Source organism: Sinocyclocheilus anshuiensis, unplaced genomic scaffold (genome assembly GCF_001515605.1).
Source record: "Sinocyclocheilus anshuiensis isolate Anshui unplaced genomic scaffold, SAMN03320099.WGS_v1.1 scaffold9, whole genome shotgun sequence".
Classification (NCBI taxonomy): Eukaryota; Metazoa; Chordata; class Actinopteri; order Cypriniformes; family Cyprinidae; genus Sinocyclocheilus; species Sinocyclocheilus anshuiensis.
Window position 1 is genome coordinate 305,775 of NW_015540887.1, and position 18,716 is coordinate 324,490.

The following is an 18,716-nucleotide window of genomic DNA, read 5'->3' on the forward strand; positions in this document are numbered from 1 at the left end:
GCTGCCTCCTCCTAAGCCCCCTCCCTCCAATCTTGTTTAGATATCGATGAAGGTGTATCGTTGACGATGGCTTCAGACAAAGAAGGTCAGCGGATTCATGATTGTTGGAAGTTTATGAGAGATAACCAAGAGGGGTGTAATTCTAATGTATTATTTTGAATGGAAGTGGACAGGTTTTCCATGGATATGTACTCTATTAGTAAGTTTTTCCAAGATGCAATATGTATGGTATTCCTTCATGAGGATAGTTTTCTTGGTGATAGTTAGAGCCACTAGGAGTAATTGAATATTTGTATTGTTTAAATTGCATGAAAATAGGTGTCTGGGGTGTTTTGTGTACAATGTGAGCATGTTTCTGAAGTAAAACCCAATTTAAATAATTTACGTACAGTTATGTGAAATCTATGAAGTACTTTATACTGTATAAGTTGCAGGTTGGCATTTTTTGTCATGAAGTACATATTTTTGCAGATTTGTGTCCAGAAGGCGACATCTGGGGTAATAGATAAGTCTGATTCCCATTTAGCATTTAGTAGGCTTAAAGGGGTCATCTGATGTTGCTAAAAAGAACATTATTTTGTGTATTTGGTGTAATGAAATGTGTCTATGCGGTTTAAGGTTAAAAAACACATTATTTTCCACATACTGTACATTATTGTTTCTCCTCTATGCCCCGCCTTTCTGAAACGCGTCAATCTTTACAAAGCTCATCGGTCTAAAAAGCGAGGTGTGCTGTGAATAGCCAGCTATCCAGTGCATTGTGATTGGCCGAATACCTCAAGCGTGTGATGGAAATGTTACGCCCCTTACCACACTGTGATGCCGTCTCCTGGAGCGACGAGACAAAAACATTAAAACCCATTATAAATGAGGCATTTGTTGCATCCAGTGGGGACATAATTACGGATTATAATGACTTATACTAGCTTTTTACGTGTTGCATCGCGCCGCGTAAATATAAAACCATGTCTGCATTTGTGATTGGAGAAATGACAAAGAGGAGATCCCTCCCTGGTGGTTTATGTAGGACACCACAGTCATGCTGTCCGAGCGGACCAGAACATGGTGTCCCCTTATGTCCAGCAAGAAGGTCTGAAGGGCCCGACGCACTGCCAGCATTTCCGGATAGTTGATGTGTAGCCATTCCTCTGAATTCGACCAATGGTGAAAGTCAGTTTGCCGTCGCACAGAGCTCCCCAACCCATGTTGGAAGCATCTGTCAAGACAACCTTCCTCCTGCATACCATCCCCAGGGCCACGCCCTGCTCCATCCACTGAGAGTTTTTCCAAGGGGCCAGAGCTGTTACACAGGCCTGGTCTACATTGATACATAAGCGTCCGTGACGCCTTTTCAGAGGGGAAAAAGCCATGTCCATGCACTTCGTGAATGTGCGAGGAGCCAGAGAGTCCAAAGAGAAAGACCGTGTGTTGATAAGCCACTCCCTTGAAGGCGACTCTCAAGAATCGTCTGTGACGGGGGGCTATGTGGATGTGAAAGTAAGTGTCTTTCAGGTCCAGAGAAAAGAACCAGTCCCCTGGGTGTATTTGCGAGAGGATCTGCTTCAGTGTGGTCATCCTGAACGACCGTTTCATGAGGGCGCAGTTCAGGTGTCTGAGATCAAGGATGCCATCCTTTTTGGGGACGAGGAAGTAACGGCTGTAAAAACCCGACTCGCTCTGAGCTGGAGGAACCGTTTCCACGGCTTTTTTTGCCAGTAAATTCATCACCTCGGAGAGCAGGACGTGTGCGTCCTTGCTTTGAACCAAGTTGGGGACCACCCGCTGAAATGCGGGGGTCTTCGAGCGAATTGAAGTGAATAATCTCATTTTATTATCCCCAAAACCTCTTTTTGTGCTTTCTTTTTGTAAATGTTTGTGTTTTATTTTGCCCACTAAAACAGCGGCTCATTGTATGGGTGCATGAACGGGCCCAGCATTTACAACAAACACATTGTCCTCGGCACCCGGAACTGAACGGGGTGCTTGAAAGAATATTCGTGGCAGTTTGAGGGGTGGTCCGGCTGTAGCGAGACTTTGCCCCTTCCTCTTCCTGTCCCGCAGATCAGAACGACGCCTGCGACGCCGGGTCCAGCGCTACCTTGGGCTGGGAGCCCTGACGCTTAGGAAACGGGTAGTGTCTGGCTGAGCGGGAACGCTGTCGAGGCTCAGGCTTAGCTGGCTGGGTAGCGGTGGCAGCAGGTTCAGGCTTCACAGACTGCTGAGTCGGCTCAGACTTGGGGTGACTGGGATCAGATGCAGAGCTGGAATGCTTTGGCTGGAAGTACCGCATCGCTTGCAATGACTTCTGAGCCGTGGTCTTTGTGGCGCGTAAAGCCAGGTCGGTCGCGCTGCGCAGTTCCCTGAAATAAGCCGGATCCGGTCCAGACTCGTCCATGCAGTGGAGGAATTTGGCCTGAAAGACCTGGAGAACTGCCATAGAATGAAGCGCAGAGGCTGCCTGCCTGGCCGAGGAGTACACTCATCCAGCGAGGGAGGACGTTGTCCTGCACGGCTTGGAGGGGTGAGCGACTTTTGCTTTCCATCTGATGGCAGTGGGCAGGCAGAGGTGCGCGGCCACATACTCGTCCAAGGGAGGCAGATTTTCGTACACCTTCGCTTTGGTGCCATCTACAGAGGTGAGGACGGAAGAAGACGAAGCACGCAGGCGGGCTGAGTAGGGGGCGCGCCACGATCTAGTGAGCTCATCGTGGACCTCCGGGAAAAATGGAGAGGCTCGCTGATGAGGGGCTTGATGGCGCCGCGGCAGGAACCATTCATCCAGGCGGCTGCGAGTGGGCTCCTCCAGGGAAGACCACTCCAATCCCAGACCGCTTTCGAGAGGATGCAGAATAGTTCAACGTCCATTCCGCTCAACCAGCTCATGACCCACTAAGGACCAGTTAAAACAGCTCAAACCAGCTGTCATGCTTCAAAACATACCTAACCAATATTTGGGACATGATCCATGCCAAACACTTTCCTCAGGTTTCTGGCTGACTGAGATGATGCTATTGTTTTCAGACTGGCAAGGCATGCAGAATTTCTCGCACTGATTGTGGGGCCTTGAAAGGCAGGCAGAACAGTGTGTTGTTTTTTATAGATTTGTCTGTGAGGTAGGACTTAACCAATGAGGTGCAGTTTCTATGAGGGCCAGTTCAGACAGGAGGATCCATTCCTTTAAGGAAGGTGTCAGACAATGCTTTCAATGCCTCAAGTGTTTGCACCTCAAACTGGAAGAGAGTGTTGGAGAAATGGTTTGCATGAAATCAAAGGAGATGGGTTCAGTGGGTGTAATAACATTACATTTATTTTGGATTTGCAGGTAACCCTGGACCACCTGGAGCTCGTGGTGCAGTGGGGCCGCCAGGTCCTCCAGGGCTTGGAGAACCTGGACCAACTGGAGCAATGGGGCCACCTGGAGACCCTGGACCCCTTGGTGAGTTTTTCTATTGATTCGCACCCACAAAGATGTACAGTATATGCATACACCTGCCTAGATGTTCACATGTTACATGATTTATAACAAGCCTTGATGATGTCTTAGGTCGGATCGGTATAAAGGGTGAGAAAGGTTATCAAGGCCTACCTGGTTTAGACATACCTGGCCCTCCAGGAGACAGGGGTAGCCCTGGTGTCCCAGGTGTCCCAGGATCTAAAGGTTTGCCAGGGGAACAAGGACCTCCAGGAAGAGATGGCTTCCCTGGTGAACGTGGTGAGCAGCCATTATTCCTGGCATTTTCCTTGCACGTGCTTGTATACCTTAAGCTGATTCATATTTTGATGTTTTTTTTTATCTTTCAGGTCCAAAAGGAGAATTTGGAATCATGGGAATTACAGGACACCCTGGACCTTTAGGTCCTGTTGGAAACCCTGGAGAGCCAGGACCAAAAGGTAATAGAACACATATTTAAAACAATTTTTATTATTTGGACTAAATATGATACTGTTATCTTATTTTGACAGGGGCACATTCAGAGTTGCATTAGCTAAAGTTTTATGATGTTGTTCTGTCTCTTTCAGGTGACCCTGGTTTGACTGGGGTCAGGGGAGTGTTTGGTGATCCAGGTCTCAAGGGTGAGAGAGGAGAGCAGGGTCTACAGGGGCCACCTGGAAACATGAGTGATGTTGACATGGAACACATGAAAGGGGAGAAAGGAGACATCGGAGACAGAGGTACAGAGAGAGAGAGGTGTTTGTCATAGAGGTTTCAGGACCAAAACTAATGGTCCTATGTTTTGAAGATGATCTAAACAGATACAATAAAATAACATTAATCTTTGTTGGAGTTTTAAGGAAGCAGACATCTCTGGATTGTTGGCTTCTATTGGTGGCTGGTCGCCATCAAAGATTTTGCTGATTTATGTTGAAATTCAGTGAACTATACACTTATTAGTCTTTATATTTTAACCTTAAATATCAGGTGATCCTGGTCCTTCCGGAGAAAAGGGGTTTCCTGGAACGCCTGGAGACCCTGGAATGTCAGGAAAAGATGGAATGCCAGGTTCACCTGGACAGCCAGGTTAGTTTCCAGGCAATAATCTGAAGTCAAATTAACAGTATAGTTGCTGTTAAGTAACATGATTCAATAATGATATAATGAGGACATTATTTGATTACTGCGGCTTCACTGCAGGTGCAAAAGGAGACCCTGGAGTCCCTGGGGAGCCAGGACAAACTGGAGAACCTGGAGACCCAGGTTCGAGAGGAGACATGGGATACCCAGGTAAATATAGTGCTCTCCACTTCTGCATGTGTGTTGATTTTGCGTTTATGTTTTTGAAAAACGTGTCTGTTGGGTATAATTTCCTGTATTATACAGTATACCTGCATGTTGGTTGCATCACATGACTTCACAGTAAGATTTTTCAAATATTATTAATCAGTGAAGCAGTTTTGTTATATTTAATGATTTCTTTTTTTTAACCATGGTTGTTACAATAAGCTATAGTGTAAGTTTAATGTGAAAAATTCTGGTAATGTTGTTTATGTCGTTTGATGAACAATTTGTGTTCATCAGTGAACATTTTGCGGTTCTTTAGGTTCAGTGGGGCCAAAAGGTATTAAAGGTGTTGGTGGGTCAACGGGTCACCCTGGATTTAAGGGTTCTGATGGCTCCAAAGGAGATAAAGGAGAGCCTGGTGCAGCAGGGATAGGCATCCCTGGTCCCCCTGGAGAAAAGGTTTGTGTTGTTGTATTAGTATAAATATCATGACTAAAAATTTGCACATTAACAATACAGTATATGTCTTCCTTGGTCTCATCTTATACTTATGGCCACGTTCACACAGCAGCAGAATATGGTTGTCAGTCATGTATTTGAGTCCTTAATATGGTTATGTTCACACACTGTATGGTTATTTACATGCGTGACAACCGCATTCTGTAACCGAACTCATACCCGTAAATTTTCAGGACTCACAACCGCATTCTTCGGAAAACACGCTGTGTGAACGGAACAGGACTGGACAACTAGTTGTCTGTCACGTCATTCAGCGCGAGAGAGTCGCTCTGCTGCACAAATGTGTGTCTACCATGTGTTGCGTGTTTTCTTCATGTGTGGTTTCGGTAACTTACAGTGATGGTGAAATGAGCTCTCCTGTGTGTCATCTGAAAGTTTCATATCCAGTCAGTCAGTGCGACTCAGATGCTCTGTTCTCCACCCAAATATAAAAGCTGCTGTCAGTTAATGAAGACTTGATGGATGAACTTGCGGCTCGATTGGATTGTCGTGTCAGTTTTATGGATGTCACCATCTTTGATATTACTTTGGTCACTGTCGCTATGGTTACTGGTAAGGAATATGGTCTTGACTCCCGTTGCACGTTCATACAGACAGTATTCCATACGCAACTGTAAATTGCTGTGTGAACGGGACCTGTAAGTAAATGCAGTTGTCAATCCCAAAAACTGACAGTGTTAACATAGCCTATATCTCATACTTACAGGGAAATGTTGGTGCCCCTGGTTTCCCTGGTGATCCTGGACATAAGGGACAGAAGGGTACACTGGGCATCCCAGGAACTTCTGGAACTCAAGGACCTAAAGGAGACACAGGATTGATTGGTTACCCAGGCAAGATGATTACAATGTCTAATCCAAATTACATTGATATACACTTTATTACTAGCCAGTGCTATTTACACATTGGGAGAATAATATGATATTTTATTATAATACCAATCATATTATTTTCTGAGCAGGCAGTCCAGGGAAACCAGGTGAGAAAGGTGTCAGTGGGTTTCCAGGGTCTCCAGGAGAACCTGGGTTTCAAGGACGTCCAGGTAAGTCAAACTGAAATTCTCCTTAAGATTTGTTTAGGGCACCCATTTAATGTCCCCTGCTGAAAAATCCAGCATTGCTGGTCACCATAATAAGGTATGTTTTGCATGCTGGTTGCTGGTTTGCTGGTCCACAGCACGATAAGCAGGTGTGCTGGTGGACCAGCATGGTGTTTTGCATGCTAGGACTAGCTTGGGATGCTGGTGTGCTGGTGGACCAGCATTTGTTGTATTTTGGGTGCTGGTATGATCCCAGCAAGACCACAACAAAACTTGTGTATGTGTTACATATCATGTTTCTTAATGTGTGTTCGTTAGTTAAAGAACAGTTTTCCAAATTATTTTTAATAATTTATTTAATAAAGATAAACACATGTTGCTGGTTACATGTTTACACAGTAAAATCCCAAGTGTTAAACAAACACTCCTCAGTTTTCATATGGTCCTGATCTATAGAGAAAAAAAGAAGGATTGAGGCAGTGTTGTAGTTAGTGAAATAAAGTAGGTTCACTCTACAAGTCATGACTGAGCATTAGTGATGACACCTGCAGTTAACAAGCAGAATCACTGAGGATAAGAGGAACAGCAAGAGCAGAACAAAGTGAAGATGTGAGCAGAAACACAACAACTACAACTGACTTACAGCCACACAGACTTAGATGAAATCAAAATCTCACCAGAGGATGATTAACCCCAACTAACTCCAAAAACAGAATTACCATATTCACTTATTACAAACCAGTTTGGCTTTATTCCTTTCTTATGGTACATATAAAAAGGTTGCTGATGTCTGTTACCATTATGGTGATTCGTGTTTCCTTTTGTTGGACCCTTGGCCATTTTGCCCTTTTGACTGACAGCTGGATTTGGACATACAGTATGTGACTTCCCAAATAAGTATGAAAGTCTTTAAAAACAACCACTTTCAGAACTTCCATTATATTAAAAATTTCAGTTCTACTTTCAGCAGAGGGAGCAAAATAAATTATCATATAATCATATACAGTATAATTCATATAAATCATATACAACTATCATATTATCATATAATCAAAAAGAAGTGATCATATAATTCAATAAATCATATGTTTTAACCTTATGTTGTTTTCCTTTGCATCATTAATGTGGTAAATAGAGAAATATGCAAGCAAAAACAATGTTTGTCCCCAAAACATTGATTGCATACAGACAGCTGGCCTACTGACACTTAACCATGCAAGACAATGCTGGTGAACCAGCATCATCAGCTCCATTTTGCTTGAGAACAGCATGAATATGCTGGTCCACCAGCTAGACCAGCACTATACTAACATATACCAGCCTGGACCAGCACTATACCAACACTAACCAGCATAAACCAGCCTGGACCAGCACTAACCAACATAAACCAACTTGGAATCCATGTTGGTTTATGCTGGATTTTTCAGCAAGATCACTAGACACATTTGAAAAGTTTCTCTACATTAGAATCCTTCTGAGGAAAAACAAAACGTGTGCATGAAATTAATTTAAAGCAAGCTTCAAATGGGCCACATACATTTAGTGGTGAAAATAAGTAATTTTGTATAAGAATAAATCATTTTTGCATAGGTTTGGTTTCAGTTCTTCCTACATTTCATAAATTGTGAATACATTTATAATTACACAAATAACTGATTAATCATGATTTGTTTGTGAACATGTGTATGCCATCTAGTGGTGAAAATCCTAATGATTTTTTTTTTCTGATTAGGTGACCCTGGTCTACAGGGTCCACCAGGTCAGCCTGGGGAGAAAGGCGAACCAGGGGTAGATGGCATTCCTGGATTCGTAGGAGAGAGAGGAGAACCTGGTAAGATTATGTAGCTCTAAAAGTGAAAGGTAGCTCAAAAAGGGAAATGCTGTTAATTTAACATGCTTTAGAGTAATGCACATATCTTGGGCTATTAAAAGACTCTTTTAGGGACAGTGGCTATCTAATTCAGTAATACCTGTGTAGATAATTTGTTTTAATATGCACAGCGTGCGAACATGAATTGGTTCTTAACTTTGTTCTAATGTTCTAAATCAGAGAACCACGCGACTTTTGTTCCTCTTTTGAATGTAAAGGTTAGTAATTTGCTTAAAACACACCCAAACCAAATCCATAATAGGGCTTTCCGTGCAACCTATCAAAGCAAACGTATGACGGTCTCTAAGGACGTGCTCTTGCCTGAGAGTGTGTGCAGCAAGATCCTCTATCAATGCCAAGTGCGCCATCCTCAAAACTAGTGTAAACACCTTAGATTACAAGATTATAAGATTACAGATGATGGCCCTCTCATTTGTATAAAAGTTCATGTTTATATGTTTATAAGGCAAGAATAAGTCATTTTTTCATAGGTTTGGTTTCAGTTCTTCCTACATTTCATAAATTTTGAAAACATTTAAGTACACAAGTAACTGATGAATCATGCTTTCAAGTTGTGCCATTTTCATGCACAAATTTGTGCATGCGCACAGTGATCTAAGACAAACAATTATTTCTCTTCTTCAGGTATACCTGGTACAGGTTTGCCAGGAACCCATGGAGAACCTGGCAGCAAAGGTCAGAATCACATATCTCCAATAATTAGGTTGTGGAGCACTAGGAGGTCTACTTAAAATGAATACATTTTTAGTTAATTATTTTCAATGTATAATCTAAAGATATTTTAGTGAAAAGTAACTAAATTAAATTAATATTCTCCTCATCTCCACACAGGTGACCAAGGCAACCCTGGTCTTCCAGGCATTCCCGGGAGTCCAGGTATTCCTGGAACCAAAGGTGAGAAGGGTCTGACTGGATTCCCAGGGGACCAAGGGTGGCCTGGAGAGAGAGGACTTCCAGGAGCATCCATGGAGGGGCCTAAAGGGAACCGGGGAGCTCAGGGACAGCCAGGAGAAAAAGGTGAATCCTTAACACCTCACCATACAGGACGTTCTGCCACAGAATATTCTCTTATTAGTAGTCTATCAATTTAAAGGTGTCATTATGGTAATAAAACACAGTTGTCACTCCTGTTAACCAAAGAACTGTGTGTGAACTGTATTGAACTGTATTTAAGACTCCAAAACAGGACTGACAGATGTATTCTGCTGAATGTGGCCTGTGTCATCTTATACCCACATCACATTTTTACCACAGGTGCGACTGGTGAACCAGGCACATCTGGCATACCTGGCAGTGCTGGAGCTAAAGGAGAAAAGGGAGATGTGGGCTTCCCTGGCCCACAAGGCTCTCAAGGGTATACAGGAGACAAAGGTTTCACTGGTACTCCTGTGAGTTTGTTAAGGCTTCATCTTCACAAATAAATAGTGTGCCTTTAAAAATGATAGGGGATCCTTTAATACAGTTGTGCTCTGTAGGGTGAGCCTGGATTGCCTGGTTATAATGGACCAAAGGGTGAGATGGGACCACAGGGTGTTGCTGGTTTCCCTGGTAAGACTCAAAATCAAATTTAACTTGACAGAATATTGCAGTACATTTCTGTGTGCTTTTTTGAGCGTCATCCTTCATATTTATAAAAAACAATGCTCAATAGAGATGGTAGATTGAATGCCACTGTGTCATTCCAGGTACAAAGGGTGAGCAAGGAGTGATCGGTCCTAAGGGTGACGGAGGTGACAGAGGATTCCCAGGTCTTAAAGGTATGAACAAAAACTTGAACTCAGATTTCTATTGAATATTATTATTAGTGTCTATCCACATTTATTCAAATAAACATTTGAATTGTTATAGATAATATCACATTGGTAGCGTAATTTAAATTTATTGCTTTGTTTTACATTATTGTATACAACAACAACAACAATAATAATAATAATAATAATAATACAATAATTTAAAATATCAAATAATTTAATATTAATGTTGTATAATCTTGAAAAAAAATAATAACCATTATTATAAAATCATATTTATTAATATTCATATTCCATACCCTTTTACTTTTGAATTTGCATTTTTATGAATTGATTGTGAAATAAGTTGCTTAAAATATATATAGAAGAAGAATTACACATCAGCATCAAAATTATATATATATGTATACACACACACACACACACACACACATATACAGTATATATACATATATATATATATATATGTGAAGAGTTCAGATGCAAAAACTTTTAAGTGCCATTTGAAATTTTCTTCTAAAATTAGCATTTTTTTCAGGCTCTTATGTGTATGTTCAGTAATTTCACTTTAAAGGCAATGGATAGGTTATTTTCATTGTAATTTAAATAAAATAACTGAACATAAACATAGGAACCTGATAAAAATGCTCATTTTAGAAGAAAATTTCAAATGGCACTTTGAGGCTTTTGCATCTGAACACACAAAATATTTTGCATATACACACACAAAATATCAGAACACATTTTGTGTATCCACCAAACTGCTTCTTCAAATCCTTATTTGATCATTAGTATATGGTGAAACATCTTTACTATAATAATGGACAGTTTAGGTCTGAATGCTATACTCATTGTAAACATTGTACTACATTTCTGCTTTAAAATTTTTCATTGAAGGCAGAGAAGGCCCCCCTGGACCCCCTGGGCCACCCACATATATAAAGGGGGATCCTGGTCTTCCAGGACCTCAGGGTCCCACGGGTCTAGTTGGAATTCAAGGCTTCCCTGGTCCGAAAGGACAACAGGGTGAGTATTTGAAATATCTGAACTTACAAGTTTATGAAAATAGTCATTTGACATCTAACACACAACCTCCCTCCTAGGTGTGACGGGACTTCAGGGTATAAAAGGATCCGATGGAACACCTGGCTATAATGGACATCCTGGGGCCAAAGGAGAGCCTGGACAAACTGGACCCTCTGGTAGGCGCACGGACACATAAAATATTAAGAGCCATTACCAATCCCAGACAGCAGAAAAGTTCTGCAAATTTCAGCATAAGATTGCTTATGCTTGCCGATCCCTATTTTATTTCCTAAAATCTCTATTCTGTAGGCCCCAGAGGGTACCCTGGACCTCCAGGACCTAGTGGTTTCCCAGGTGGCATCGGCCCTCCTGGCCCTGCCTCAATGGACCACGGCTTCCTTGTAACCCGCCACAGTCAGAGTGTTGATGTTCCACAATGTCCAGAGGGAACGACGCTGATCTATGATGGATATTCGCTGCTTTATGTCCAGGGCAACGAGAGGTCACATGGACAAGACCTAGGTTAGCACGACAGTCACACAGATCACGTATTTATTCTGAAATATTAATCAACGTTACACAATCCCTGACGTTCTGCTCTTTTTACCCAATAGGTACAGCTGGTAGCTGCCTAAGGAAGTTCAGCCCAATGCCTTTCCTCTTCTGCAACATCAACAATGTATGTAACTTCGCTTCTCGTAATGACTATTCCTACTGGCTCACCTCTCCCGAGCCCATGCCCATGAGCATGGCCCCTGTTACCGGTGAGAGCATCAAACCCTTCATCAGCAGGTTTGTGATCTTTTATGAATCGTTTGATATTTCCATGAGTAAGAATTCCTCATCCTTCTCATGTGCATGCATGTTTTCCTGTGACAGATGTGCAGTTTGTGAGGCTCCTGCTATGGTGATAGCTATGCACAGTCAGACCATCCAGATCCCACCTTGCCCTCGTGGTTGGGATTCTCTCTGGATTGGATACTCTTTCGTCATGGTGAGGAGAATAAAGAAGCATTTTTAGGACTGCACAATATATCAAAATACAATTGGTATGGCAATACGTGTTAGTCAGCTCGCTAATGCATTCATTTTAGTTAGATAAATTATGAGCTGCATGCGTATAAATGAACGCAGTGCTGAGCTTAATTTTTAAACCGGCAGCACATATCTTTATTTGCCTGAAAACGGACAAAATAAGAGCTCTATGTTTTAATAAAAATCAAGAAATTATAATTTTACAGTTGTACTATAAAACATTTTTTATTTGATACATTTTACAGTACAATTGTGTTAGTGCAATATAATTATATTATCATTATATTATACTTATTCAACCCTAACTTTGTCTTTATTACTGTAAAATCAGTCTCAAACTAAAGTACAGGATGCTTAACCCTGTCAACCACTCTGTTAAACACTAAGGTCATTACTGTATCACCAAATAATCACTGACAAGAAGCCAAATCTGTTTGCTTCCATCATTTTCAATGAGGATTATATGAAAATGTGAACTTGTGACTAGTGTGTAAAGGTCTAACGCTGTCTCTCTGTGTAACAGCACACCAGTGCTGGTGCTGAGGGCTCCGGTCAGGCTCTGGCCTCTCCGGGTTCTTGTCTGGAAGAGTTCCGCTCGGCTCCCTTCATCGAGTGTCATGGTCGCGGCACCTGCAACTATTACGCGAACTCCTACAGCTTCTGGTTAGCCACCATAGAGATAAACTGCACTGTTTTTTTTTTTTGTGAATCAGAATGTGGCCTTTAGACTGAAAACTTCCATTTATGTATCTGTGTTTTGACATTTATGTGTGTTCATATGTGCTTGCCGCTGTGCCTGGTCCACCTTCCTTTTGGTGCAGAAATGTTGTCATTACTCTTGTTTAATGGCACAGTTTCAGTCTCTGTTTTCCCATGATGACATTTAACTTCATTTCCATTCTCACATAGACATATACAGTCCCTTCAGTATCTGTTTATAGCTCTAATAAATATAATCAGACATCAGATGTTGAGCAAGTGCACTAGTAAGTCAGTTGCCTTTACACTTATTTGGTCAGGAATTCAAGCTTATTACACCTTGTTTGTTGACTCCTCTTTTATCACTCTATTGACTTGAACTCATCAGCAAACTCACATGACTTGATTTCAACCACATCTATGACAAACTTCAAGAGGTTATCCAGAATTTATGGTCTGTGTCTGAAGTAAGCATTGTTAATTTGAACATTGCCTATGGATTCTGTTATATGTCCTGAGTTTCTTTTGTCTTAATGCCTCAGATACCAGACCAAAGAACCTGCACATGCCCCCCTTACACAGTGGATTTGTTGCTCGTTGTTTTATTTTATTTCATTTTTTTCATTTCATTTTACACTGATAATACTTGACTATGCAATCTACACTACTTGCTACAAAACCTTCCCCATAGTTGACCTTTTAGTTTCAAATTGTTCTATTGCTTTATCCAAGTAAATAGCTAGTTGTGTTTAAATTTGAAAGTGCCTTACATGAATTCAGTTACGGATGTGAGCCCAAATATCCATACTTTAATGTCACTGATCTCGCACACATGCTGTATCTCTGTGCATTGATGTGCCCATGAAGTATTAACGGCTCTTGTTTTGGAATATGTTGAATAATACAGACATTGATTGAAATTTGTGAAAATATATATATATATTTTTTTTTTCAGTGTCAAATGATTTCAGTGATGTCCCCACCCCATACTGTCATACAATATCTGCCATCATTTACTCACCCTCAGCATATTCCAAACATCATTATTTTGTATGACAGTGTTGTTTGGACCTCACTGTTCTTTTTTGTTTCACAAAAAAAAAAAAAGAAAAAAAAAGAAAGTCTAACAGGGTTGGAACAAAATGAGTATTTTGTAGTAGTAGCATAGATTTTTTGGATGTACTATCCCTTTATGTTATTGATACGTAATTGTTATTTTAGTATTTCTATATACTATTGTAGTATTTATTAATATTTTGAATTAGCTTTTATTTTTCACATTTTTTACATTTTTTAATTTAGTGATTTTGTCATGTGCTTTTGTCATTTTTTATTTTATTTTTTATTTAGTTTACTTCAATTTTAGTTTTTGTAATTTTAGTACTTTAACTTTAAGTGTTTCATTTAATATTTATATTTTCCTTCATTTCAGCCTTATTCCAATTAGCATACCTGTCAGCCTATTTATTTAGTTAGTTAGTTAGTGTCAGTACCGATTTTGACTGTTGTCTGTTGACTAGTGTCTGCCATCAGGGGACCCTCAGGGAGCTGCAAGCTTGATGGAAAACAAACAAACAAATACATGTTTTAGAGTTGTCAAAATTAAAGTGTTTACCTGAGATATTAAATATATTAAATGCAATCATTTCAATAGACTTAGTTGGGAAGATATTTAAAAAGGGAACATATTTTATTTGGGAAGGTATTTAATTTGACAATTGCTATACTAATAAAAAAGATTACTTTTCAGGCTTATAAATCAAATATGGCAGTCTTTTAATATGGGTTTTCTTATGACTACAGCTAATTACAAACTGTAATGTTCATACTTGTCCTTACTTACATTGGCCTGGAGAGGGCGATCTAAGTACACTCAGTTTCTCACAGTGCATATCATATTACAAAACAAGGCTATAAATTATTTATTCTGAAAACCTTTCTTAATATTTACATTGCTTTACAGCTTCCAAATGAATTTTGATCCAGTTTAGGGGGTTCAGATTAAACTCGATAACACAACTGTCATCCTCTATGTACTCACAACAAGTCATGTCAATGGTAAAAGTCAGTATGAGTCACAAAACACAGGTGTATCCCTCATGCAGAACGTTTCACCCTGTATGACAATAAGTGTGCGACTAAAACTGGATTTCCAATAATATATTTCCAGCATACTCTGAGAAACTACCTTGCCAACTTCACATTTTCATTAATAGGAAATTTGTGCCCTTCCTTAATTCTGCTAAGGAAAAAAAACTTTTTCAACAAAGGCCTCCAGTCTGACACTGTCATGAAAGCTCATTTTTTCATAGGTTTCCTTAGTTTTCCTAGAAATGTTTAAGGATAATATCTAAGTTCCCACTGGCCTTCAAACATGTTTGCTCGCTCATAATTATTGACTCAGATTTTAAAACCCTCCCTCTGGTCTGAATGGATGACTGCATTAGGGGACAGGTCTGAAGTGTGCTACTTTTTATTTTTAAGCAAACTTGCTCCACTGTGAGCTCGTCGTCAGTTTTGTGGGGTTATCAGCATACTGATATGTGTAAAGTGGTGTGTGAGAGCACTTAGGCTCTGGGCTGTGCACTCAGACCAATGAGTACGAGAAGAGATAACCTTTCTCTTTCATCTCTCTGTTTTTATAGGAATCTTATTCTCTTTCTCTCCCTCTGTTTGCCTTTTGGACAAACATAGCCTTATGACGTGTATGAATGGATGACCTTTGACCTTTGAGTGAAGTAAACTAGTTAGAAGAGTTTCAGGATACCTCTTGCAACATCTGTGGAGACTTTCATCAACTTTAGACATTATGTACTTACTGGAATATATATATATATATATAATGTCAGATGATTTGTGCTTATCTTATTTTGGCTATATGTTTAAGTTCTTGTCCCACTTCAAAATGACCTTGAGCACACAGTGATCTCAGTGTGGGTGTTTATGGGGTGAAAGGAGCAGCTGAGTAGAGTTGTTAATCAGTGAAAGGGAACACGCTGCAAAAGAGGATGGCAGTAAATTGAGGTGAGGGGTCTGTGCTGTCACCTCTAGGAATGGAGACAGACATGCCATCGATCTGTTTGGATCAGTTTTTCAAGGAGACTGTACTGAGCAGGCAAATACATTTAGAACCAAACTGTGGATTCATACTCTTATTATAAAGCTTGTGAGAAAGAGAAAGAAAGGCAAAGCAAAGAACAAATGTTTGTGACTGGCCAATGAGCTGAATGAATGTGGTCACATGACCAAGAAAGGGAAGCATTGGTAAATATTCAGTTCAAGGGTCATTTTGGGAAACAGTTAATATGTTGGATAAAATATTCACAACTTTTAATCATTGCAAATTATTGACTATGTTTTATGTCATATTTGACATGAAGGGAACTGGCCATTCTGTCCTTTATCTAAACAAAATGTTTCAAGCACAATGCATTTTTTTTAGAATATTGTTTAATATATTGTTTAATTGCTAATCAAGGTATTGTTTGTTGTGTTCTCAGTATTATTTTTCACAGGAATTAGTCCTGTGCCAAATTATACAATTAATGTCCTCTCTTTATCTTTAGTAATATTGCTTTAAGATATTTGCTCAATGACATCACCTTACTGGAAGTTACATTATTTTGGAGGGAAAAAAATAGCACATACATAAAAAAAAAGTCAGATGTGGATTTAATCAATTTTGTGGACCCCAACCACCCCAACCTTATTAATAGTTAGTAAGGTAGTTGTTAAATTCAGGTATTGGGTAGGATTAGGGATGTAGAATAAGGCATTAATATGTGCTTAATTAGTACTAATAAATGGCTAATATTTTAGTATTATGCATGCTAATAAGAAACTAGTTAAGAGACCCTAAATACTTCCTTAAAGGGATAGTTTACCCAAAAATAAAAATGTACAATAATGTTTTTACTCTGTGGAACACAAAATATGATATTGTTGACTTTTATTGTATGGAAATATAATTTATAAATTATCAATATCTTAAAATAAAATATCTTTGTTTGTGTTCCACAAAAGAAAGTCAGCTTTAGTAAGCAATTGATAACGGAATTTTCCATTTTGGGAGAACTGTTTCTTTAAATTATAACATAAACATATTGATTGTTAGAAGTTATGGAACAAGGCACAAATTAACTGAAATCCCCTCCTGTGAAACCTTAGTTGTCAGCGGTTGTGTTTATTTTGTAGTAGCCTATTTAGAAATGTGCTGTGCATAAAATCCTATTTGAACTGTAAAGCTACAACTTGTCTCTTTGTTGTAATGACTGTTATGTATAATTATCTGTTCCCCTTAAGGAACAAGACGCTGTGTCGAGATCGCTTTGGGAACGCCCCTGCGTGACCGCGTTCTGAAGCACGTGTCAAATCCGTCCAATGGAGTAGCGAGACGTCACGAGTGGGGTGACGTAAGCACCAGAAAGTATAAAAGCGCATCCGGCAGAGCGCAAACCAGCTTCTGCTCTTCAATAGCGCTCTGTGTATGTGTCTGTCTATTTACTGTTGTCCGTCCGCACAAGCATATATATAAACAATCATGAAAAAGTCTATGGCGAGCGAACGGCATTACAAACGCTGTGTTCCTCCCTGCCCACGATATCTGGTGGCGGGGGATACACACGATTTGGGTGTCATTTGTTTGGGAGCGGAGCATGCACGGTCAGCTCTTGAGGGGGCTGATCGGCCGTTCAATGGCAGCAATGGTGGCCACGGAGCGGCATCTGTGATTCAATCTGTCCGATATGCAAGATAAGGACAGATTCTTCCTTCTAGACGCCCAGCTTTCGCCCTCTGGCCTTTTCGGCGACGCAGTCAACACTGTCATCGAGAGGTTTCAGGAGGCGAAAAAGCAAGCGGCGGCGTTTCAACGATTCCTCCCTTGTCGCCCCCAGGCCCATGGGGCTGCTGAGCGGGAGCAGCCCCAGCCGTCAAGCTCCTCATACCGCCAGTCACAAAGACAGAGCGTTGCAACCCGCACCCCTCCGCAAAAAGAACGGGGGTCGGGCCGACGCTCTCAGTCGGGGTCTTCTAGACCGAAGACGGATCTGCGGACCGTTATTTTGTTGAAGAGGACCTCGACTAAACGGTCCGGACGCCAACATCGTCAGGCCTCTGAGGGCAGCCTCACCTGGGGAGGAAAGGATAACACCTCAGTATACGGTGCCCAATCCTCCTCAGTGCCCTCACGGAGGTTCATTGATACCCCTGTTCTCACAGCCATGAGGAGAGTAAGAGAAGGCCAGTTACTCACTGTCAAACAGTTTCAGAGGCTGTTGGGCCTGATGAAAGCGGCGTCCAACGTGATACCTTTTGGCCTGCTGTACATGAGACCCTTGCAGTGGTGGCTCAGAACCAAAGGATTTTCCCCGAGGGGGAATCCGCTTCGCATGATCAAGGTCACGCGGCGATGCTTACGTGCCTTGGACATGTGGAGGAAACGTTGGTTCTGGATGCCTCTCTCACGGGCTGGGGAGCGGTCATGAGTGGCCGCTCTGCCCAGGGTCTGTGGGAAGGCCATCATCTTTTTTGGCACATCAACTGCCTGGAGATGCTGGATGCTGGCCGAGCCCTGACACACTTCCTTCCAGACCTAAGGGGGCATCATGTGCTTGTCCGCACAGACAACAGACAACTGGTCTCCTACATAAATCGGCAGGGGGGTCTGCGCTCGCGCCCCCTTTACAGGCTGGCACACCAGATCCTCCTGTGGGCTCAGGAAAAGTTCCTCTCATTAAGAGCAGTCTACATCCCTGGGCATCTCATTTAGGGAGCAGACATCCTGTCGAGACAGGGGCTGAGGCCCGGGGAGTGGAGACTCCACCCAGAAGTGGTGGACTCCACCCCGAGGTCATTTGGAGGGAATTTGGCCAGGCGGAAGTGGATCTATTTGCGTCGCAGGAAACGACACAAACGACACTCTGGTTCTCCCTCACGCATCCAGCTCCACTGGGGCTGGATGCCACGGGGCAGACGTGGCCGAGGCTTCTTCTGTACGCTTTTCCCCCAATCGCTCTGCTCCCGGGAGTTCTGGAG

General features: G+C 41.4%; 1 protein-coding gene across 1 annotated transcript in view; it reads left to right on the top strand.

Moving 5' to 3' along the window:
• LOC107688716 (collagen alpha-1(IV) chain-like) overlaps nt 1-13,661 on the top strand; it is a 73,044-nt gene extending 59,383 nt beyond the window's left edge. The window contains exons 31-51 of the mRNA XM_016486451.1: nt 3,323-3,436; nt 3,545-3,712; nt 3,802-3,891; nt 4,021-4,173; nt 4,421-4,519; nt 4,634-4,723; nt 5,040-5,179; nt 5,946-6,072; nt 6,201-6,281; nt 8,011-8,109; nt 8,794-8,844; nt 9,001-9,186; nt 9,424-9,557; nt 9,645-9,717; nt 9,855-9,926; nt 10,818-10,946; nt 11,024-11,122; nt 11,256-11,468; nt 11,561-11,738; nt 11,826-11,940; nt 12,505-13,661. Of these exons, the coding sequence (XP_016341937.1) occupies nt 3,323-3,436; nt 3,545-3,712; nt 3,802-3,891; nt 4,021-4,173; nt 4,421-4,519; nt 4,634-4,723; nt 5,040-5,179; nt 5,946-6,072; nt 6,201-6,281; nt 8,011-8,109; nt 8,794-8,844; nt 9,001-9,186; nt 9,424-9,557; nt 9,645-9,717; nt 9,855-9,926; nt 10,818-10,946; nt 11,024-11,122; nt 11,256-11,468; nt 11,561-11,738; nt 11,826-11,940; nt 12,505-12,708 (2,615 nt within the window). The 3' untranslated portion in view covers nt 12,709-13,661. The remainder of the gene's footprint in view (nt 1-3,322; nt 3,437-3,544; nt 3,713-3,801; nt 3,892-4,020; nt 4,174-4,420; nt 4,520-4,633; nt 4,724-5,039; nt 5,180-5,945; nt 6,073-6,200; nt 6,282-8,010; nt 8,110-8,793; nt 8,845-9,000; nt 9,187-9,423; nt 9,558-9,644; nt 9,718-9,854; nt 9,927-10,817; nt 10,947-11,023; nt 11,123-11,255; nt 11,469-11,560; nt 11,739-11,825; nt 11,941-12,504) is intronic.
• Nucleotides 13,662-18,716: the final 5,055 nt, after the last annotated feature.